General features: G+C 43.1%; 2 protein-coding genes and 1 pseudogene across 2 annotated transcripts in view; all 3 read left to right on the top strand.

Moving 5' to 3' along the window:
- Archease (protein archease) overlaps window positions 1-24,443 on the top strand; it is an 86,599-nt gene that overhangs the window by 12,968 nt on the left and 49,188 nt on the right. The window lies entirely within an intron of this gene.
- LOC135898867 (adenylate kinase 2-like) lies at window positions 203-7,601 on the top strand (annotated as a pseudogene).
- The window catches only part of Cand1 (Cullin-associated and neddylation-dissociated 1), a 108,953-nt gene continuing 95,021 nt past the window's right edge, over window positions 10,512-24,443 (top strand). Inside the window, exons 1-5 of the mRNA XM_065428039.2 lie at window positions 10,512-10,703; window positions 14,305-14,406; window positions 14,713-14,780; window positions 14,961-15,073; window positions 20,237-20,506. Coding sequence (XP_065284111.2) covers window positions 10,662-10,703; window positions 14,305-14,406; window positions 14,713-14,780; window positions 14,961-15,073; window positions 20,237-20,506 — 595 coding nt within the window. The 5' untranslated portion in view covers window positions 10,512-10,661. The remainder of the gene's footprint in view (window positions 10,704-14,304; window positions 14,407-14,712; window positions 14,781-14,960; window positions 15,074-20,236; window positions 20,507-24,443) is intronic.

Raw genomic sequence — 24,443 nt, 5'->3', positions numbered from 1 at the left:
TAGTGAAAGGCTCTATTTGTTATTTTCAGTTTCTTATTCTATGCCAGTTGAAATTGGATATCTGCAATGCTAACCTTACTTATGTAAGAAAACTAGTAGCCCAGTGCATAATAGCGCAAGAAATAAACTCGTGACCATTTTTTGTACTTTTTGTGTTTTTTATTGTTTGCTTATCTCCTTTCCGTAGAACACTCGTACTCGCGTACGGATTTCTCTGCCCTTTCCCGACGTGGTGGTGCGAGGTGTGAGGCCGGCGAGGTTGTGTAAGGTTGAGGAGCATATGGTGACCCTGTGGTAAACCAGGACCGCTACATCGTCCGGCTAAAGTATCGCCCAAAGAACTTCGCGAACATAGCACATGGCTCCTTTACAAAAACGCAAAGAGAGTGAACATCTGTACGCCGGCAGCTACGTGCCTAACGAAAGCAGAAGCCGGAAAGGTATCAACGCCGTTCTCCTTGGACCACCGGGATCTGGCAAGGGCACACAGGTAGAGTAATAAGGAGTATGGCCTGTTGCTCTGGATATTAATGCAGTATTTGTTTGCCACAGGCGCCGAAGCTAAAGGAAGAGTACTGTGTCTGCCACTTGGCTACCGGTAAGTGCTGCGATTTTAAGAGCGCCAAGCATGAATTTGCATATGGGTTGTAAATAGTAGACAGACATTATGCACGACTACTTTGGTTCTTTCCTGTGGATTCTACCATGGACAAATCTGCTGAAGTAATTTTTACACTCCTCAACAGATTATTTAGTTGATCGTTGCCTTTCAGCTCGTGAATCATGTTGTAAAAACCATTTTCGACAAGCTTATGCTCCAACTTTACGCCTTTACTGTTAAATTCATAAAGCCTTGCTGTGCTGTGAAACTTGATTATATGCACAGGTCCAGAGTGATGAACGGCATGGACACATGAAAAGCACGTTGGCGGTGTCAACATGCAAATTGAATTGCATTTCTTCTGTGTCTTGTGTGCATGTTTTGGGAAGCGCGGAAACTGTATCCTAAAGTTAATTCTACGCGTAATGTAGATTCTTTGCACTTACATTGGCTGTGTGGCTCACAGCTTGCATGTGGTAATGGTGTATGCAAGTGCCACCATTTTCACGTAGTTGGGACAACGGATGTAGCTGTGTTAGGGCTTCGTATGTGTAAAGTGCATTTGTAACTACCGTTGAATTTCCATATGTAATGAATAAATTGCAGAGTAGCGTGAATATAAAGACCCATGTAACATGAATGTAGTGCATATATAGGAATTAATGTTCGTGAATGGCGCAAAAAAATACAGGACGGACTATGGGAACAGGCACACAAATGCGGTCTGTCTGTCTGTCTAACCTACTGTGTGTCCTGCCTTTCTGCGCCATTCACAAATAAGGAGTCTCAGCATGTCTGGATTGTAGTGAAACCTGAAGCTTACACCAGCCAATATGATATTGTGCCTCCACTGGCTATTACAGGGGACTTATTACGTAACGAGATCAGTTCAGGATCTGAATTGGGCAAGCGACTGAAGTCCACCATTGAGAGCGGGCATCTGGTGAGCGATGACGTAGTCATCGAGATGGTGGCGAAGAATTTGGACAAACCCGAATGCAGCAATGGCTTCCTTCTGGATGGCTTTCCACGTACCATTGTTCAGGCTGAAAAGGTGCATCACTGCTGCTGTAAATTCATGAAATGCCTTGCAGTTGTATGATATCTGTGTGCATGTATTCCACTGTTTTTGCGAGTTCCCTGTTACCTTGCTTATGCCGTCAAGTTACCAGGGGAATATGAAGAGCACAGGTAAAGGACACAGTTGGTTCAGCATGTTGTGGATTTGGCTCACTGTGCAACAGAATACTAAAGATCAGGTGGTTCTTTGATGTTTTCTAGTACGCACACATTGAATTTGATTTTCTTTATTTAGAAATACTGTAGCCCTCACTTGATGGCCATTACAGGAGAGGAATTGCCAAATAAAAAGATACATTTCAGCCCCGACAATCAAACAGAAATTACAAAGAAGTATACACGTGTACGGTCTGTTATAAATGCAAGAATAACAGTAACCACAATCAATTCTTAATTATCCCATTGCCTGTAAAACAATTATAGTTGAGTATAAAATTCTTTAACATTTTGGGCTGTTACAGTGAAGTCCAGAAGGCCATTCCATATATTAATACACGAAGGAAAGAACGAGTATTGAAAACCATCAAGGCGTGTTTTATAAGGCTGTATACTAGCACTGTGGTTTAAACTCGCACTGTGTTTTAGAGGGGGGCGAATGTATGTCTCTTTGTTTATTCTTATTTGATTTCTGGCTATCTTGAAAAACAATTTAAATTGTTGTTTTTCTCGTCGTGTTTCTAGCAGTTCTAAGTCGCAACATTTAAACATGTGTTTTACAGAATCGGCTCTCCGATAATGCAAACAAACAAACTGCACAGTGGTTCTCTGAATTTTTTCGAGTTTATCTCGCAAGTACAGTTGGTGAGGGCTCCAAACTGGGGAAGTGTACTTCAAAACCAGGCGAACAAATGCTTTGCAGGCAATTAGCTTCAAATGTGTTGGTGCCTGCTGCAACTTTTTTCTCAAAAAGAACAGTTTCCTACAAGCCCTAGAGCAGACCTCCTCCACCTGGAGGCGCCAGCACAAGTCATGATGAAAGTCATGAAATTACCAAGTACCCCAATCGCACAATGATCCAAGTACTCACGTGCTTGTTTTGTCGATCCCAAAATGTTGGCATGTCGCATTGCTTGCCCGCTTCACTTAAGCTCAACGCAATTTAGAGAACGCCAAACTTGTATGCATGAATGGTGGTTTCTGCCAGGGAATTTTGAAAGTGGTAGAGGCTGTAACCCTTGTTGCCTTCCAATCACTAAGCATAGAGTTTCGTACAAAAATTACTAGAGGGAACTCTGGCATAGCAATCATTCAGTTGCCATGGGAAGGGTGGACAGTATGTCAATTTCTAATATTCATGCTTGTGGCCTCAGACATAGTTGTCACATTACATGTTATGCTTTATTTTTCTTAATTTTGTAGCAATCAGTATTTTCTAAACACATGAAGGCATCATCTGTGCACATGAGCAATCGTAGCAGATTGTTTTATGTATAATGCAATATATTGTTTAATATGATCAATTGACCAAGTCACCAAGCTGTCTGAAGCCAGAAGGACTAAACCCTGTATTCTGGAGCATTTCTACACTTGGAACTCCACCTCGGCTCAAGAGAGTGGTCACTGCACTTTGTTGCCGCTCCATGGCAATTCTGAGGAAGTGTAGCTTCTTCAGTAGAGGGGTGGCACCATGCTCAACTTCGGGTGGTGGAAGAGCTTTGATTGGAGGATTGTTTGATAATATGGGGGTAAGTCTTAGCAAATCCATGTACTGACCACCATTCCCATGCTGGCTTATCTGCCATACCACCAGCTCCCATAGACACTAGCTGTCAGAATTCTTTCAAATTTTTTAGGCAGCTCGCTGATACTAAGGACCTCCACCACTGAAATCCTTCACGGTAGCAGTATCGGGGGGGGGGGGGGGAACTCACTGTGAGATTGGTCTATTTTCTTTTAGCAAAACTTGCAGAGTGAGAGTTTCCTATTTTGCTATTACATGTCTTCGACATTATGCCAATGTCAAAGCAAAGTTGTAGAAGCCAGATATGTTGAAAGTAAAATGGCAGACGTTTGTATAAAAAATTATGAAAGCTAAAATGCATTTATGTTCCATTCCTGCTTGTGTGTGCAGAGGGAGTTGGGGAAATGCAAGTATTGTTTACTGAGCCTGGTGCACCACTGCATCGCAGGACAGTCTGCGAGTAATAACATAAAAATAGCATACGACTGTCTATTTTTGCAACATGTATAGGACCGACTGGTCAAGATAACATTGTGCCTCTGATGCATTATATTTCTTATATAGCGTGTCTCAACTGCATTTGCTGTGCGGGTTTTGATGCAACATTGCACAGCTTGGGGAATCTAACACATTTATTACCTTTGAACATTGCTTTGCAAAGCTTTTGTACAACTGTAAACACATACAAATGCCTCATGACTTCGAGCGTACCGGAATCTTGGAAAAACGCTAATATAATCCTAATCCACAAGAAAGGGGACGCCAAAGCCTTGAAAAATTATAGACCGATCAGTTTACTGTCCGTTGCCTACAAAGTATTTACTAAGGTAATGGCAAATAGAATCAGGAACACCTTATACTTCCGTCAACCAAAGGACTAGGCAGGATTCTGCAAAGGCTACTCAACAACAGACCATATTCACACTATCAATCAGGTGATATAAAAATGTGCGGAATATAACCAACCTTTATATATAGCTTTCATGGATTACGAGAAAGCATTTGATTCAGTCGAAACCTCAGCAGTCATGGAAGCATTGTAGAATCAGGGTGTAGACGAGCCGTATGTAAAAATACTGAAAGATATCTATAGCGGCTCCACAGCCACCGTAGTCCTCCACAAAGACAGCAACAAAATCCCAATAAAGAAAGGCGTCAGGCAGGGAGATACGATCTCTCCAACGCTATTCACAGCGTGTTTACAGGAGGTATTCAGAGACCTGGATTGGGAAGAATTGGGGATAAGAGTTAATGGAGAATACCTTAGTAACTTGCAATTCGCTGATGATATTGCCTTGCTTAGTAACTCGGGGGACCAACTGCAATGCATGCTCACTGACCTGGAGAGGCAAAGCCGAAGGGTGGGTCTAAAAATTAATCTGCAGAAAACTAAAGTAATGTTGAACAGTCTCGGAAGAGAACAGCAGTTTACGATAGGTAGTGAGGCACTGGAAGTGGTAAGGGAATACATCTACTTAGGACAGGTAGTGACTGCGGATCCAGATCATGAGACTGAAATAATCAGAATAAGAATGGGCTGGTGTGCGTTTGGCAGGCATTCTCAGATCATGAACAGCAGGTTGCCATTATCCCTCTAGAGAAAAGTTTATAACAGCTGTGTCTTACCAGTACTCATGTACGGGGCAGAAACCTGAAGGCTTACGAAAAGGGTTCTACTTAAATTGAGGACGACGCAACAAGCTATGGAAAGAATTATGGTAGGTGTAACGTTAAGGGATAAGAAAAGAGCAGAACAAACGCAAGTTAATGATATCTTAGTTGAAATCAAGAAAAATAAATGGGCATGGGCAGGACACGTAATGAGTGAAGATAACCGATGGTCATTAGGAGTTACGGAATGGATTCCAAGGGAAGGGAAGCGTAGCAGAGGGCGGCAGAAAGTTAGGTGGGCGGATGAGATTAAGAAGTTAGCAGCGACAACATGGCCACAGTTAGTACATGACCGGGGTAGTTGGAGAAGTATGGGAGAGGCCTTTGCCCTGCAGTGGGCGTAACCAGGCTGATGATGATGAAACACATAATACCTGTGTTCCGATTATTCCTGGCCTCGAAGGTGACATTTTGTACCGCAACTTGGAAACAACATGAAGTGGCAACTATGGAACTATATTGTTAAAGTGCCAATTCGTATCAAACTACAGAGCAAAATTCTCTGTTCCTAGCCAGCACGTTTCAAAGCCATGAACAGTGCTGTATAATATCCCCAGGGCTAACCTTGCACACATCCAATAAAATGGATGGAAGGATGGCTGCCATGGTAGCCCAATTATTAAAGCACCACATGTGTAATGCTGATGATGTGGATTTAGCTCCCACCTATGGCAAGCCATCTTTCCATTCACTTTCATTTTCCTTATCTTATATCTTATTGTTTCGACATTTCAATTAAACATAGCATTTGATTTCCCCTATGCTTTCTCTGTCTTCATTATTCCTTCGAATTTGAGGCACTCTTTGTACCTTTTGCATAGTTCATAGGTGATCATGCGTCATGCTCATACTGCTTTCAACTTCTTTTCTCCTGGCAGCTTGATGAAATGTTGGAGAAGAGGCGCACCCCTCTGGACTCTGTGATAGAGTTTGGCATTGATGACAGCTTGCTCATCCGGAGGATTACAGGCCGGCTGACACACTTGCCGAGCGGGCGCTCGTACCATGAGATCTTCAACCCACCAAAAAAGCCCATGACTGATGACGTGAGGACTCTTTATTCTTTCTTTCTTTTTTTTTCTTTTGTAAGAAACCAGTGGCAAAGTGTCATAGGAAATGTGTTCCTCCATTTCATGGCTGTGCTGGTAGTGCATCTTTACATGGCTGCAATAGTTTTAGGCAATATTTAAATGTGTGTATGCAGCAATTTTTTTATAGTAGCATTGCATCATCCAATGACTGCTCCCTCAATGTAATGGAACCCAATCTTGAAGGCTGTGCTTTTGCTTACTGCAGCTACTGGAAGTGAAGTCATGCCTGCCATGTTTTGGACATCACCAATTGTATTCTGCACAGTAAAGGGCTATGGCGAGTGGCAACACAGTGTCCATTATGGTGTTGTTTAGAAATAATAAGTGGCACTTGCTGAGCTGAATATGACAGTTACATTCGTGTAGCTCCCAGCTAGCCTAAAGGGGAGCGTGCAATTTTTTATTCTCGTGCATCAGACTTAATCACCAGGCACCTATAACTTATGGGAGAGAACCATTGCCAGGCCTTTTATTTATAAAATGATTTGTAAGTGAGCTTCCCTGCACTGTTAATATACAAATTTGTGCAGCACTGTTGCTTTGCTGTGACAAGCGCTGTACTCTGTTTCATACTTTTCTGTTGTTTAATATGCAAGTAGTGTGGCCATAGAAGTCTCATTGCACGTGTTTTGCAGTGCAGTTGTGTTTAATCAACAATGCTTTTTACGGAATAACTACTTCATAGGTTGCAGCTACAACTTGTGGATGTAAGGTTACGTCAAATCATATATTATTGTGCCCTGTTTTGGCCATGAGTGCGAGCAGTGAGCTGTAAACGCTGGTTGAAGAAACATGTCGCTATGCTGAATTGGTGATAAGTAAGTTGACTTGTGACACCTTCCATGTAATAATTACCTAATATTTTGCGACATTGAATAACATGTCACATACTGATGTCCTTCCTTTATGTGACGTGCTATTTCTTGGTCACGAATGTTGGCAGCGAGAAGCAGAACTGTAGCTTGTGCAGTAGAAGGAGGGGGGTGAAATTCGAGATTGCTAAACATGGTTACCTTTACTAGTTGACAGTTTTGAAATCATTGTAGCTAGCTCTGTTGCTTTTTTTATTTTTTGTTGCCTAGTTGCTCTCGTATTTTAGTGAGAGTCCATTCAGGCTGCTGTTGTACTGATGTTGCTGTTATGCAATTTATTTGTAGGTGACTGGTGAACCACTGGTGCGTCGACCGGATGACAATGCGGAAGCACTGAAGAAACGCCTGTCTGCTTACCACACACAAACTGCACCACTCGTTGGCTATTACCAGAAACGTGGGCTTCACACCAGAATTGATGCCACCTTAGCTCCACAGAATGTGTTTGAGAACATCAAAAGGTTTTTGAAACTGCCAAGAGCAAGGACCATGTGATCTTCCTTTGATGGAGAGCTGGGTTATCTGAAGAGGAAAAGAAGATATGATGGCTCCGTGTCAATAGCTGCTGTAGTGAAATAAATGGTTTGCTATGGGTTTTCATACAAGCGTTTCCGATTGTTGCCTCAAGTTTTTTTTTCGTTTATCTTGCAGCCTAAAGGTGCAGTGCATGCCACGCCAAATAAACAGAAGAGTTGCCTTGCATGATGGCACCATAGTGCACATATTTTCCAGACCTGATAAGTCCCCACTCACCTATGTGATGTGCAGCTTCATGTCCAATCGCTGGACTCAACTTTATCGTCAACACAGGTGCCTCTTTAAGATTGACAGCCAAATGAAATGTTACATGCCACTGAAACTCAAACACCATGACACAGGCTTGGTGTGCAGGATACATTGCTCCAACAGATTAGTAAAAGTCATGGAACTAAGATGAGTACAGGTGTAAAGGCATGTACAAAATTCACACTGGCGCCTATGTGTGTGTTCTTTAAGGGCCTTTATATCTGTACGCTTCCTTCCGCATTGTTTGTGTATCTATCGAAGCAACAAACTAAATAGCCTACACAAAAGTTTTATAAAGTGTGGGATACGACTTCGTGTGGCATTCACTTGGCACACTGCACACTTCATCGGCTATCATTGCCCAGAATCAACTGATGCCCAACACACGGACAGAAGTGATTGACTTTAGCTTCACTGGCAAACATGGATGCCAGGTCATTCTCAGATTACTTTATTCTGGGTCCTCGGCCCCCACCCGGTATATAAAACTCAATGGGCCACGCTACAATTTCTAGAGAACACAGTATTAACTTTGAAACTAAACATATGCAACTGTGTGACTAGGATCATCGCACCAATATTCAAGTCACCAACATCACCTATCCATCTTTCATTCATTATCTTCGGAGCAGAGTAGCAAGTTGTACAGGACTAGCTTTGACACTGTATGCTGCTGCATTGATGGCTAGGATCATCGCACGGCGAAATTCTTACTGGTGCTGCAGAAGTCACGGTGCGCGGTAGCGCTGAACTTGTCAAGTTGGCAGCTGGACATAATTGTATTTATGTAATTGTGTTTTTTACGAGTTGTAACACTGTGTCATTTCGCATTATTGGCGGCGCCTCAGGACACCAAAGCTAGACTCCGGACTGGTCCGTGGATTGGGGTTCGCCGAGACCTGCACCTGCCAGGGGTGTATAAAATCATGCAAAAGGATAGAAAGTAGGGCGAGTTGGTATGGTAACATATTCTTGGATTTTAGCGCGAAGTGACACACACAGACTAGAAGCAGACAGGACGAGCGCTAACTGTCAACTAAATCTGTATTTAAACTATCAACATATATATGTGTGTATAAGTTATTGCAAATACCGCAGCATGCAAACATGAAAAGATCTAAAGGCTATCAGTTAAACATATCAAGAGGTAGGGAAGCCAAAAAAACAGACAAGAGGCACTACTTGAGATCAATACTCCTGCTGAGAAGATATTGAAATTTGCTTTCTAACAGAGATATTGATGCGTGGCTAACGCACGTCTCTCCTATTCTTTTAATGTGGAATGCTTCAATTATTTTCCGTGTCGTTTGGCATTTGTGTCTTGTGGATTTTTCAGCGAAGCTGTATACCTCTACCATCCAAGGAAATTTTTGTGTCGTTGGTATGGTAAGCAAAAAGCTCCCCATACGTGGGCCAATGCCCGGCCGAACCGCGGCGGTGCAGTTCACCATTAAAGGGTCTACATACACAGCTTCGCTGGTCATCCTTCTTCACAGAGTGGAGTGGCATTGAGTTTTTTTGTGTCTTCAAACAAAGGTTTACAACCGCAGTTGAAACAATGCGACGCTAAATAGGCAGTATTGGGGTTGTTAAGTGATTGTTTGTGTTCTTTTAGTCTGATATTGATATAACTGCTGCTCTGTCCAATGTAAGTTTTCCCGCACTTGAGTGGAATCTGATAAACTATCGTATACCAGTGTTACAAGGCACTGAAGGGAACACACGGCTAACGCCGCACTTGACCTTTGTTTGAAGACACAAAAATCCTTTTAAGACACAAATGCCAAACCACACGGGAAATAATAGAGGCATTTCACATGAAAAGTTTAAGAGAGACTTGCGTTAGCCACGCATCAAAATCTCTATTGGAAAGCGAATTTCAATATCTTAGCACGTGTGTTAATCTCAAGTAGTACCTTTTGGTGTTTGGTTTTTGGCTTCCCGACCTCTTATGTTAAACTGATAGTCTTTAGACCTTGTCATGTTTTCATGCTGCGGTATTTGCAATCACTTATATACACTTATATATGTTGATAGTTTAAATAAACATTTAGTTAAGAATTAATTAGCACTCGTCCTGTCTGCATCTAATCTCTGTGTGCTTCTAATCCAAGAATGCGTACAAGATCGGCTGTCCGCGAAAATGTACAGCCAATTTTTTATGCGAACTCCTACTGGCACGCTTCGGCCTCCGCGGTCCCAACCCACGAGCCGCCCTGCTTCCAGCTTTGATCTCCCCGCTACCCTTTCAGTGCCCTAGCTGGAGATCCCGCGCTGCCTCCTTTATTATGCTCCCGACTCTATGCTCCCGAGGCCTCAGTTTGGCGGTTACATGTGCCCTCCTGGAGCAATACTTGTAAAAAAATCCCATCTATCGTCGTGACGAAAAAAAAGCAGCCCGCGACTTATGCAACACCAGTCTGAACCTTGCCCATTGCACCATTATCCTTGTCATCAACATCTTTCATCCCTCTTTCGTTCCCTTTTCTCAGCACACAGTAGCAAATTACAGCGCACACTTGGGCCGACCTCGCTTTATAATTAAACTACAGTAAATGGCTGGTTGTAGCCGATATGTGAAAACAGCCGAAAAGCATTTTTTCTTTTCGAAACCAAAGGCAACCGTACCGACCGTAACAAGCACATGGCGGCTCGAGGCGGCTTGGCTTGACAGTTCTGGATTCCGGCGTCAGTGGGTGATGTCGCGCGTTACCACCCCCGTGCACTCTCCTGCTTGCATGTCGTTCCTCTGGTCATCTGTGGTGCTCTCGGGAACGTTCGAAGGCAGCGGAGCGCTTTGCCCCTGCTACGAACAGTCCGAGTTCTGGCGTTTCACGCCGGTAAATATTGTTTTATTTTCGGCCAAATAATACACAAAGATGGCGGGTGTCTCGTACCATATCGCCAATCTGCTGGAAAAAGTAAGTTCACACCACTCGTTCGACGAGCCCAGGTTTCGCGCAGCCGATGGTTTCAGGACTGTGACATCGCATTTAAGCCTAATCGGTGCATTGAAAGCAAATATGCGGTCCACTTGTCATTATTCTTATCAAGATTTCTGCATCAGCTGTCTTTCATTGATACGTGGCTATTTCTCAGCTGGCAAGGTGCACTATCTAGCACTATGCATGCAGCAACCAAAAACGTGACTTGCCGGGTTCCGTGCTCGATGCCGGCTGGAACGCGTGTTTGTAAACAGCAAATTTTCTTTGTCACGCCCTCTGTTTGTTTATTTGCTTGACAACTTTTAATCAGTAGTTGTGCGCCATTTATAAACAAGCGCTTTACATCACGTAACTTAAGACCCCGCAAGGACAATTTAAAAGATAAACTTCATCTTGCGTGTCGTATTTAAGCTTCATGGGTTTTGGGTGCAAAGCGTGGTCGCGCTCAGCGTACTGTCCAGCCTCAGCTTCAGCCCCTGTTGACATGTGATTATGTTTCAGAAAGGTTAAGCGACGTGTGATAAAGAGGTCGTCGAAGTGAAGCGGCTGCGAGAAGCCGCAGATCGGAACACTGATATCTACTATCTTGGCATGAATCTCTGAACTGGAGTGTAGGAGCGTGCTGTGTCATCTCCTTTTTGGTGTAAAACGAGCAAAGATACCGAGTAAAATAGTTTACGAGGGCTAAGCGTAGGCTGCTTGAATTGTTTTCCAACTATACTGGCAGCTTCTGCATATTCTTAGAAATTTTTGAAATAATACCAGGATTTGCCTTAACAAAATAGCACCTCAGTAAGGTAGGACTGTGCATTCACCGAAATTCGATAAGCATAATTTGCAGCTAAAGGATCACTTGGACACCTAGGAGTAGGCAACTGACATAACCACCAAAAAGAGAACACCAACTGTGTATATTTAGACTGGGTATAGTGGCCATTTGTTTGGGGTGTCCAAAACAAAGTGGCATTGTCTGCTTTCAACTTGCAGTTTTGTTCTTCACCTCAGCAAAGCCTAAACGTTGCATTCTAAGTGACAAGACAGCTGCATCCCATTATACATTTGTGTGCATTCTAGTCCACATCAGTTGCTATATGGTCGATGGCCAACACCCCTCCGTTTCAGATGTAGCAATCATTGCCACATCATAAAAATTGAAATACTGCTCAGGTACTCAAAATTTTGAATGCCGGCTGCTTGGTTTGGGTATGAAATGGTACAGCATGATATCCAGTTACTGTCAAATATTGATGAGACGATCACAGTTGATACAAGTTTTATGGTGATATGAATATTGAATAAAGAAACACTACAGAGATAAATAATTTCAGTGGTATTATCAAATTGTACACTACCACAAATGCCACTCTTACGAAGAAAGAAGGCTTGGTAAGCAAGGAAAGATGCAAAAATGAGAAGCTAGTGGCACTCAGCTCAGCGTGATGACATGGATTATTGTCACCTTAGGCCTAGTTACTCTTTTATTGGTAAATATGAACTGCATTGTATGCTAAGCAAGCTGAAGACACCTTTGCAAATTTTTACTATCTTTCTTTTTCATTAGAACATAAAACATACAATCAAATATTTTGTCAGCCCGCCAAAGCAATGATGTTTTGAGCGGGACTGGGCAGTGCTATGGCCCGAATGACACAGTCTTGTGCTCTTAGAACAGCGGAAACAATAGGAAGAGAATAAAAAATATAAGTACAATAGCAAAATTAGATTTTTTGTATGTGCCACAAACAGTGACCTGTAGTCCACAATAGCATCAATGCTTTTATTCGGACCACTGTGTATTTGCCTTCAACAAGGCATAATACAAGTACACAAATTGCCTCCCTTCCATTCCCTCTCTCTTTTCCTCCATCGCTTGCCTAATATCTAGTATTTGTTCCTGCACGAACAATAGTTTAAGCTAAGACATGTTACAGCAGCAAAATATATGTACAGCACAACCCTCTATTTCATCATACGCAGTTGTAAATGTTTTGGAAGAGTAGCAGTCTCCAATGACTATTAGAAAGTAAAAAGAACACAATACACATAAGAAAGAACACAATACTCTAGTCTGTTTTATACAGTTGTTAGTGAAAGTTCATCAGAAAAAGTCCTGTCAGATAGTTTTCTTCTATTATTCCCAGCCACTTGTCAGAACTGTGTGACGTACAAAATCTTTTGTTTTCCTGAATGAGGATACTTTGGGGACTTGTATTTTATTAAAGTAGAACGGTACCATAAAATGATCTAATTCTCTCGTTCTCTTACCATAGTTCATCAATGCTTTAGCCTGCACGAATGTCTCAGTCAAAACGGCAAGTTAAGACTGTTGGTTGGGATTCATAGGACACAGGGCCAGTTCGTTGGGATTCGACGACGACACGGTGCCGTGTCGTCACTTTATACCTTCTTTTGTCCTTGTTTTGTGTTGCGCTGTAACGAACCCTACTATGAATGTCTCAGTCTTGTGCAGATGATGAGCTTTTACATTTTTTGTTTTAAAGGATTCATCAAAACAATGTTTCGTAATTACCACCGAAAGAAAAAGTTGTAACATCAAATATGCCATGTTCTACCATCAGCTCACTGTGGCTGATGGAGTTGCTGTTTGTTCTGTATGATATATTGTTCATTATTTTTTGTATTATGCTATTTAACATGTTTAGCCTATATGGTGAAGGAAGTCCATAGATTGTAATGCCATACCGTAATACGGTTTCACTTAGAGCCTTATATGCAAGTTTTCTTAACCTAACATCACATGCTGATCTGATTCTGTGCATGACTGCACATAAGTCTTTTAGCTGCATGCTGTATGTGAGCCGCAACATTCTAAATATGAAAAGAAATGCATTTAAGTCTGACCTGACACTGATGTTACCGGTGTTGGGGTTCTGACACAAAATTAAAAAAGAAGGAAATCGGCCTTACTTTCTTTTGTCATAACCTATTGCCACAGTGTTAACGCAAGCACCATTTTGAAAGAAAACTAGTCTAAACTGATATATATTGCTTTGCTTTAGTGCCCTTTTAAGCCCTGGCCAGGGTGCATTAAGTAAAATGCATTCTGTTTCTGGAGACAAACCACTCTGCTGGGCTGTTATGGATGATGTGAATTTCCAAGCCTTTGCAAGGTCTCTCTCAGTCACGGGAGTATGTGGTTTGGCTATGGTACTTTATGCAAAAAAAAGAAAAAAAGAACAGACAGGCGCAATCAAAACAGAATTGATGATTTTATGTGATGGGGGTGCATGTGTCCAAGCTAGTATATATCTATATAAGTGGGTGGCCTGTGAATTAACAGTTAAGAGTAATGCTCATCCTTGTCTGTTTCTCATTTATGTCTGTCTGCCACTTTGCGCTAAGCACCATAGTCGCAATGCAAGACCAACTAGTCCAACAAGTCAGCCCTCCTAAAGGCAGCATGGCCACAGCCTACATGGGAAGTTGGCGTGTAAAATCTTGGTTGTCCATGATGAAGTAACCGTGACAGTGTTGAGGGAAAATTTTTTCTAAAAGCGAAGTTTCTTTTGAATGCTGAAACTGGTACAAGCTGTTCATGAACATGTGTTGATTACAGATGACGTCCAGTGACAAGGACTACCGCTTCATGGCCACAAATGATTTGATGCAAGAACTGCAAAAAGACTCTATCAAACTTGATGATGACAGTGAAAGGAAGGCAAGCGATTGCACATTGCACCTTTTACTTTAATTTCAGTTGCTCATACATAGAGGCTGTTGCCAAACGTGACAGTTTTGCCTCTATAGTGCATTCTCCAAGAGCAGTTGACTGATTCTTTCTTACTAGTCAATGAGGATTTACACTTTGTTTTGTAGCCTGACTAGTAGCCAAATGTGTTAATGATAATATTTAAGAAACGTCACATTTGTATCATTTGTAGAAATTTTGATGTCCTCTTAGTATGTAACACATCAATGCAGTATGGACTGTTGACCACTGTTTGAAACCATGTTCCTTTCTCAGGTAGTGAAGATGCTCCTGAAACTTTTGGAAGATAAGAATGGAGAAGTACAAAATCTTGCTGTGAAATGGTAAGATATTAAATAAATTCCTGCAGAAAGAACTTGCTGAATATATTACCTAAAGCTACTGACACAGCCTGAAATACAGCACCGAGTGCAATTGCTTCTTGCTTTGGATGTGCTTGGTGTCTAGCAAGTGATCTATATGTCAAATTTCTGCGAAAACTAACAGTGCTTGTTCTAATCCAGCCTTGGCCCACTGGTGAACAAGGTGAAGGAGTACCAAGTAGAGACCATAGTCGACAGCCTCTGTAACAACATGATGTCTGAAAAGGAGCAGCTGCGCGACATTTCTAGCATAGGTAAGCTCTTTTGTGTGTACATTCACAACTTCTATGATCAGGGGGCTGTCAAGGTAAACCCACTTTAGCTGGTAAGGGATATTTGTTGCAGTATCTGCAAATGTTGGTAAACATCGATTCAACCAGTCCAAGGCTGTGCTGTCTCGTAGAATCATTTCCTCAACTTAATTTTTATTCAAACAGTGAAATATTGTGCTGCTAATTCAGGAACGCTTCCAAATATATGAATAGAATAAATTTAAATTTAATGGATCGATGTCATTTTAAGATACACCAGATTTGCTAATCTTGAAGCCTTTTTAACAAGGCATTTTTAGTGATACTGTGATAGTAGTCACAAGCTGGTTGTCCGATATTGAATATACGGTCTTGCAGAGCACAGAAAACTGATTGCGTATTTTCAGCCTCTTTCTAAGGTGCCTTTGTTTTGCACATGCTCTTCTTGCTCTGTAGGTGATGAATCGCTGCAGTCTTTTGCTTTTCTTTGTTGTTTAGAAGTTACTGTACCATGTGGTGTGATGAATCTGCTACCTTTCATTTTGCAAACAGCTGTTTGCTAGTAACAGTCACTGGATTTGGTGAGACACTGCCTCCAGTTTCCTTATATGACATACAATGACTTACTCTGGGGGCAATGTTAATTTGCAATGTTAATTTGGTTCTCATAGTTAAAGGGACCCTGCAACGCTTTTGACGATTTTCTACAAACGTACTGAGTCGTTAGAGTAGGTCCTTCTGATCATTGACACATCTAAGTGCTCTGAGTAAAGCGTGTAATTTATTATAAGGTTTTAAAAATGCACATAGCTGCCGATCGCAGCGCACTGCTCGGCGGAATTTTAAGCCGTCCCTACCCATATGACCGAAATAACCCATATGACGTCAGTGGGGCGAGCTATCCGATTGGCTGACCAGGGTGCGTGATCGATAATTTTTCCAACTTTATGGTAAACAAATGATCTTCATAATAGTTGGAATGTTAGTTAATTTGTTTTTATAGAGAGAAAGTAGCAGAAAGAGAATGCACAAGAACAATTTTTCAGTACACTTAAGCACTTCCGGCACACAGCAAGTGTGGTCTGCTTCTGTTACAACGTACTCCATTTTGACGAGAGCTTCGCGGTCAGAGTTGGTCTCGGTCTTTTCACGAGCACTATGATTCGACTTTGTTGCCTTGTGGACTGCAAATGTAGCGACTGGCAATATGTCAAGCTGTGACATCGTGTCCCTCTGCAGGGCAGCGTACGAGCGAACTGGCTGCTGCGCATCGGACTGCCACTATCCGATCGGCACCAGGATTTGCACGTTTGTGGCCGTCACTTTACACCGGAAGATTACTAACGCACTAGCGTTTCGCGAGTCCCGTATTAGGGAAAACGTAAGCGCAAGGGGACAGGGTCTGGCCGCTTGACTGTGCCGTAACGGGATGAGCCGAGACGAGCAGAAGGGCAAAGGTGAATGGTCTGCACGGTGCAGCCACCTGGTGGCATAGAGCTCAACCATACACAGTAGCAGCAACGAAGCGTATTCTTTTTTGCTGCTGGTGCGTATTTTTCGCAGGAGTGTAATCATGAACACGTTTTTATAAATGTTTAAAATGTTTTACACTTGGTTAGAGCAATATTAGCGCTTTGTTTGGCTGGTTAAGCGCTGCGCCAACAAGTGTCTGGACCGTGCAGACCGATCAGGCCGCTCACGTACGTCTGCGCCAAAGTTCCTTCATCAGCTTGAGTTTATGCCTCCAGTCATTTGCCGATATGACCAGCTTGCCTGTGGCTAACGGAATACCAGACACGTTCGGCGCTACGACAGAATGCTCGCAATGCACACTGCTTCGATAGCTCTCGCTTGGGGTCGACAGCCAAGCGGCTAGCGGAGAGGTTTCGCGCGGGCGGGGGCGGGCTTCAAAACAACCGGAAGTGGATGATGTGACCTCGCATCGTGACGCAGGACCAGTGAAGGCGGAGCCTAGCCCCGCTCGCTCGGCGAATGAGTTGAGGAGGAAAAGCATGGCTCGGGAGGAGGGTAACTTCTAATCGCTTGTAGCTCCATTAATACGTAACGCTTCACTTAAATTGTGGTGCGAATGTTCTACTTAAGCTGTACCCTACGCGTCTACAAAATTTGTCCGAACTGTTTCAGGGCCCCTTAAAGAATGTCCTATCTGCAGGATAAAAATCCAGATCTCATAGTTGTCAGGATAATTTGTGTTTGGCACATTTACCCTTTTCAGACTCCGTGTTTATCCTTGTGGGCATCAGTAGGTGTAATGTACGTGTAATGTTTAGATATAAGCACTTAATCATTTTGTCTTCATAAATTTTCAGGAATATTGATACTTTTTGTGAGACTTGAAGCTAAACATTTCGACAGAATTGCCTGTCTGGTTGGGAAATTTATTAGGACTTGCGACTGACTCCAACCAAATAACTGAATTTTATTAGCCCGACGTTTCGGAGCCCATTCGGCTCCTTCTTCAGGGGGTTCTTCTTCGGGGGTGGCGGTGTGCCGCTTTTAAAGAGTCTTTTGCAAAGAAAGGAAGGGAGAGCATGGGAGGTGGGGAGACACTTCACAGACGGAAAGGTGGGGGGAAACAAAAGAAGGGGGGGGGGGCGTTGTTGACGGCTTCCGTGGTGCTGGGATGACCGGTGCTGGGGAGAGGGCTCGCGAGGGTGCCCTTGATGGGAGGCGGGGGGGAGGGGGGAAGGTTACAGGGTCGTGCCGACGTTTTTGTGTTGGTGAAACAAGCGGGAGTCTACGTGGCTGTGTGTCCTTTTCTTCTTTTCGTCATGTCGCCAAGGCCATGGACATACACCGAGGGTAGGTTGCCCTTCACGCGGTTTATTTTATTCCCCGTATTCTGAATGTGCCATGACTCCAGTAGTAGTCTCTTTCGCCAGTTCGTCTCTGCTTGAAGGATTTCAGTTTCCTGCAAAGCAATTTTGTGGTCGGCGTCTTCAGAGTGTTCAGCTACGATGCTGCGAATACGGTTGAATGTTCCGATGTCGATCTCGTGTTGTGTGATCCTTTCTTTTAGATTTTTGGTTTCCCCGATGTATGATGCCGGACAGTCGGCACAACTGATTTTGTAGACGACGCCTTGTGAGACGTACCGCTGCGTCATCCTTGAGGATAAAAAAGTAATGTGCTGTACACCTTCATACAATGTGAAAGGGAACACCTTATCTGTGTTTGAACTGCAATACCTGCAAATGTGCAAGTCAGAACCACACTCGTAGCTATTTGTTAGGCAGTTATTCTGTTGAAGTAAGGTAGAAAGGTGGGCAAGTTGGAAAGGATGCGTACTTAATGATCAGTGTGAAAACGACGGGAGACAGAGTTTGCGCTCGTCCTGTGTTCTTCTAACTCTGGGTCTTCCTTTGTTTTCACGCTGATTATTAAGTATGCATTCTGTTGAAGGTTCCTGCTGATAGTAAAACATTTCCTAACTACAAGCACATACAAGGAAAATTACCGGCTTTGAACTAAGATTCTGCATTCTCTTTCATATTGGACGACCTTATACATTTCATATATACCGCTAGGATATACCGCTAGGTGACATGGCACTTCAGGACGAAAAATTAAGGCAACAAATTGCAATGCATATTTAGCTTGTATCTATGTGTTTAGGCAAGGAAAAGATGCTTTTGTTTGAACAAACTGGAATAATGTGTCCTATGTCCGCGTACATGAACCTACCCGTGCCACCTGATCAAGGAAGTAGTCCTACAGGTTCGTAGATGTCCATTTGTCAATAAGAACTGACTTCAAGATCGATTGTGTCACTAGGATTTTGTTGTCTGACAAGGTTACGTTATCTCATGCAACAAGCTGTCATACCTGTCATCACAGTAAGCCCCGCAAACTGTTTCCTTCATGTACAGTGCTCACAAAATGAAACGCATCGATTTGGGGCTAACTAATGAGCATAGTTTCATTTCTACAGTCCGTGTGACATCGGTGTAATTTTCACTTGTGCATTTAAGAGTGACTTAATGTTTTTCACTGGTCTATCTGGAGCGGTCGCCAAAATCCTGGAGCGAGTGCTCACATTTCACCTGTCCGAATCTACCAGCAGAGAGCGAAAATGCTCCACGGTGGATTGTACCGCAAGTCTGTGCACTCGTCACAGAACCAATTTCTGCTCTGTGCGTTTTTATGGCCACCAAATCGCCGTCCTACAGCGAGTGGAAGTGACGTATGCTTCTGGTTCTATTTCTGCCCAAATCTGCACCTCGGCAGCAAAGCAAGTGAGAGCAAACCGGCACGGAGCGAGTTGATGCGAAACGACCACCAGAAAGTGTGTACCCGCTCCATGTCGACCAGTGAAATTTGGATTCGCCGCCATGGAGCAAAAAATCATGCTCCAGACTGACCAGTGAAAAACGCCATTAGTGGCCTGATTCATAGTGACGTGACACGGTACGCTCAGGTAATTCCACGTATGTAGTATGTACTTAAAGTTTCCCTGTCACGTTTCATTTTGTGAGTACTGTACCTATCAGTGCCAAAAAGAAAAATTTGTGTTTGTGTGTTTTTTTTGATAGTAGAATGTGGCTCATTTTTCTTGGTCCCCTTCACACTGTATTTCATACGCGTACATGTGTGTGTGTGCTCATAGGGAGTAATGACATGTGTTCCTTGGTGTTATTTGACACAAAGCCAAAATATTTAGTTTACAAATATTTTTATTACATTTAATGGTTCCAATCCAGACTATTTGTCTTCTTTAGGACGGCAAATATGCAGAGTGGAGTGTGTAAGTGTAGGTTACCTAGGCTATGTAGGAAACTGATGCAGAAGTGAGACGTCTGCTGTTGCCCTGACGTTGATGGGGCTATCATTGCTTGAAATCTCGGAAGGATACCCACGTGGGAATCAGGATCTTTAACAGAGGAGGGGCAGCTATTTAACTGAGCTTTTCAGGGTCCTTTACAATCCCAGTAGGTTTGTGATTAACTCCACCAATGTCATTGCTAGCACCCTCGGTTGTGCTTAAAAAATGATGCTACCCCATGATATGTATTGTGCAGTTTGTGGTGTTGTCCACTGTATTCAGAAAGATAAGGAATTCCTGTTCTAAGAAAGTACGTGCCGCCCGAAACATTGTTGAATTTGCAGCGTTGTCTACAAGGTACGCGCCCCATTCTCTGCGTGCAGGTCTGAAGACAGTCATAGGGGAGCTGCCAGCTTGCAGTGGGGGCACCCTGGTGGCGTCTGTGTGCAAGAAGATGACTGGGAGGCTTGGCCGGGCCATTGGGCGCCAGGAGGACGTTGCTGTGCAGCTAGAGGCCCTGGACATTCTGGGGGATCTGCTGAGCCGCTTTGGCGCTCTGCTTCTGCCCAGCCAACCAGCCATCCAAGAGGCCCTGCTGCCCCAGTTGGCCTCACCACGGCTGGCTGTGCGAAAACGCTCCATTACTGCCATTGGTACGGCTGCTCCGCCTCAGTTTGAGCTTTTAACATTGGGTGTGTTCCACTTATGGCCAGCTTTGAAGCCAGTCTTACTTATACTGCTGAGAAGACAGCTCCAAGTCCAAGTAAACGAACACATTTGAAGAACTTTGCTACAGCATGCCACGTTATGACGACAAAACAAGCTGAGAAAAACATGATTGCTGCATTTTAAAGCTTTGCATGTGCGAACCTGTGAAAAAAATAAAAGTAAACAATGTTCGCACTACAAGTATTAAAATCTTTAGTGGGAACTCTGGCACTATAGGATTGTTAAGCTACCATGGAAATTATGAGTGTAGTAGGCAGATTTGCCTAATCTTGTGCTTGTGGCTTCAGATGTTCTTGGGGTGTTTAATACACTTCATCTGCCTAAATTTGCTCGCGAGAAAAAAAAATCTCGTTCGGCTTGCTCCGCCGGCCGCCATTTTTGTTTTGGTGTCCTGCACCAGCATCCCGCAGTGAACGCGGGCTGAAAAATTTTTTTTTTCTTTTTGCGGGAAATTTAGTCCGTGTAATGATAGCACCCCTGAATTTGCGTCAATTTTTCTGACAAAAAGTGCGATCATTATGCAAGTAAATACGGTAGTTTTGAGAAAATTGAGAAAAACACAGAGAACTCTATTTATTCAGGATAATAATGAAGTGTGTACATGTCGCCAGTTGTAACAGATAACATGCCCCTGGTACATTACCCAGTATGTATGCCACAGTGTGAAACGTTTATTATTGAGAGAAAAAAAAAAGCAAAATAAAATAAAATGTGTCGTTTGCCGATTACCGGTACTCCGCATTTTCGCACTCAGCAGAGAATGTTGACAAGGAATGGGTTGCGTGTTTGATTGGTTGACGTGGCATCAATGCATATCGCGCACAAGATGAATATCTTTAATCGCAAAAAAATGTCATTGAATGCCATTTACCAATTATTGGTGCTTCTCATTTTGTGCACAGCAAGATTGTTCACGAGAAACGAGGTGCGCATTTGACTACCACTCACGCTCTGCATCGCTGCAGATTGCACATGAGATGACTATCTCTATGGTGAGACTGCAGTCACATTCGCCTTTACCCACTCCCACACCGCAACTTGCGTTTTACACAAAACAGCAGAGCATTTATAGAATCGCGGCTTAGCATAACGAATTGGGTCTGCATCGCAACCTTGCCAGCCGCGGTGGCATCAGCATGAGCGAGAAAATCTAATCTTCACTTGGTAGCTGGCATTGATGCAAACAAAGTCTTGCAGTTTTTCTTCAGCCGCCTTTGCTTTCTCCAAATTGTCATGTTGCAGTAGTTGTGCTGGAATGCCGCACGAACGCCAACTGCTGCCAGAACCGCGTTTATCGGCTAAGCCTATTCCGCAGTCAAGCCTGCAGGCTTCGGTGGCGCTTAGCACGGGTAGCAAACTATTGCCGGCATCTTCCAAAGCTACTTGGCACTTTCGAAAGTTTAAACACCATTCATTTCTTATTCTGTTTGCTGAATTTATGGTTCATAGCAAACTGAATTTGACATCGTTTCGTGCCACGCTGCACACACTGGAGCTGCCCGGGCAGACAACAGCGAAAATCCGCCAATGGCAGAGAGTGCTTATGGTCACGTGTCTCAGTCGGCAAATGGAATTGTGCATCGGGACAACTTTTTCACTGGCTTTTTCTTGATAGCCATTCTGTGCACAAAGTAACGCGAAAACTAAAGAAGAGTTGCTCTTTCAAACAAGAGCAAGATGGCTGCGATCGGAAACTTAGAACGGCAACTGCGTGTCACCGAAAAAGGCCCCTTTTTTTGTGCATTTATCAGTAAAAATACAGCTCGCCGACAGGATATAAAATGACATTACGACTAAAGTATTGGTCCAAGGTGTGTGAACATTTCTGAGATGCATCAGACACTAGAATCCAAAAATAATGTTTTCAAAAAAATGATATTTTCTGTGATTTTTCGGTCTCTAAGACCCGTGTCCCTCCTTAATATAAGTGACAGTGTCTTTTTCATAGGCTTGCATACATAAAGGGGTAAAATACAGCAATAATATGAGGTTTTGCCAGCTGCTGCTTGTCAGCATGAGGTGGCGTCATGGTGCAGAGACGTTTTACAGGCAGTTCTAGATGCATTCCAATTCTTAGGCACAAAGCTGTCATCTTAGCTGTAATGTAAACTCTCTACAATGCTTGCTAGAATTGGAACAGACCCTAAGGCAACAAATTGGGAACATTTTTTAACTGCAGACATCACATAGTATGTTAACTTGGATGGGTAATTGGCTATATGATGGGTGTTGTGTTGCTTCAGGCAAAGCATTAGTCCCATTTGTATGCAGTTAGACAAAAACTTAAATTCGTGTTAGTTCCCTTTTAAAATGTTACAGAGTTGACTCTTTCCAAGTTTATTTCTAATAGTATGTCTCCCATTCCAGCAAAGGTTGGGTATTTTGTGTGACAAACGGTGGTTAGTATGTAATTGAAAACAAGTTAATCAAAAGTAGCGTTCAAAATATTTCTGTAGAATTTTAATCTCAAGAGTTATCCATTATGGAACAGTAACTTCAGACAGCCTTAAAGATAACTCACTGGTGATGTTAACCCTTTGAGGGTCGAATTATTTTGAAAAAAACTTTCCCAGGTGGTCAAATTACTTTATTGCAGATATTGAATGTACAAAATGTACAAAGTCGGGAATAAATAGTAAAAAAAAAATTAGGAACGGTATTTTGGTGTTGGCATCACTCCGAGCTGCAAAATGTTCAATAGTATTTCAGAGTGTGGTACTCCTTGAAACACGGGTCTACGCACAGCAACTTATCGCAGTCTGCACACCTAAAATGCATGTCTGTTCTCCTCTTGAAGCAACGAGTTGCGTTGGCGCACACATGACATCTCTGCGTGCGGCTTCCTTGGGCAGAGGTCTGAGGCACCCTCTCGCATAAGCGTGTTGCCGCAGACAGCGAGAATACCTCGTGAGTGGTGGTGATAAGCTAAGAGCAGCGCAAATCAAGATAGAAATGAACTTCCACCACCTTGCAAGAGAGTGCCGACAAAGAGAAAAATGACGTTTCGGGTGCCTCCGTTGCGATCACGTGGTGAAACCGAAACCGTAAAAGGGGTGTTGCCGCAGTCTGCGCGATGCACTGAAGCTAGAAATCAGTTCTGTTTATCTCCCCAAGAAGGTAGCACAAATTTCAAACGCTTCTTGTAAGTCCTAAGAGGTGACAGCACCTCCCAGTGAGCATGTATCGTTATTATGGTGCGAAATTTCAAATGGGGGGTCGAAACCGTATCCGTACGGCAAAGACCTTGTGGGACAGAAAACCGCCGCCGTACATGTACGGCAAAAACCTTCAAAGGGTTAAAGGGAGCGACCACTGATTTTTAAGCACCCAGTTTTTTCATGGCGCAATGCAAAGCTCACCCTTGGTAGTGCTTACATTTGGAGTGGTTGGTTCCAAAAGCGCATGGATATTTAGTAAGCAAAATTTTTCGATCTGAGTAGCCTCTAAAAAAGTAGGAGTCCCTCCTGCAACGCTGAGAAGTAAGAGCGATGTCGATAACCTGCCTCCCGCCTCGCTAATTGTGAAAGCCGCCCATCCTTCTGCTTTCACAGGAGTGAGTGTAACTGTAGTTAACCACCTACATTTTGACCTTTTCAACCGCTTTTGAAAAAAAGCTGGTGCGATAAGTCCGCGTTGTTGTACAGACATTTCTTAGTCCCCAACTACACACACACGTTATGGCTGGCTGGCCCCCGTTGTCTTTCTTCTGTAGATATACAAGCCAAACCAACTAATCAAAAATGAAGGTGAAGGAAGTGCCACTTTTCTGCTCATTACAAAGGAAGCCGTATGTGCGTATTGTAAGTTGGGAAAAACTTATAATAATAAAAAGTATACTGCATTTCAAAAACTAATAGAAAG

The sequence above is a fragment of the Dermacentor albipictus genome, chromosome 3, assembly GCF_038994185.2.
Source record: "Dermacentor albipictus isolate Rhodes 1998 colony chromosome 3, USDA_Dalb.pri_finalv2, whole genome shotgun sequence".
Lineage (NCBI taxonomy): Eukaryota > Metazoa > Arthropoda > Arachnida > Ixodida > Ixodidae > Dermacentor > Dermacentor albipictus.
Note: the sequence above shows the minus strand (reverse complement) of the source record. Positions and strands in the feature narration are given on the sequence as shown.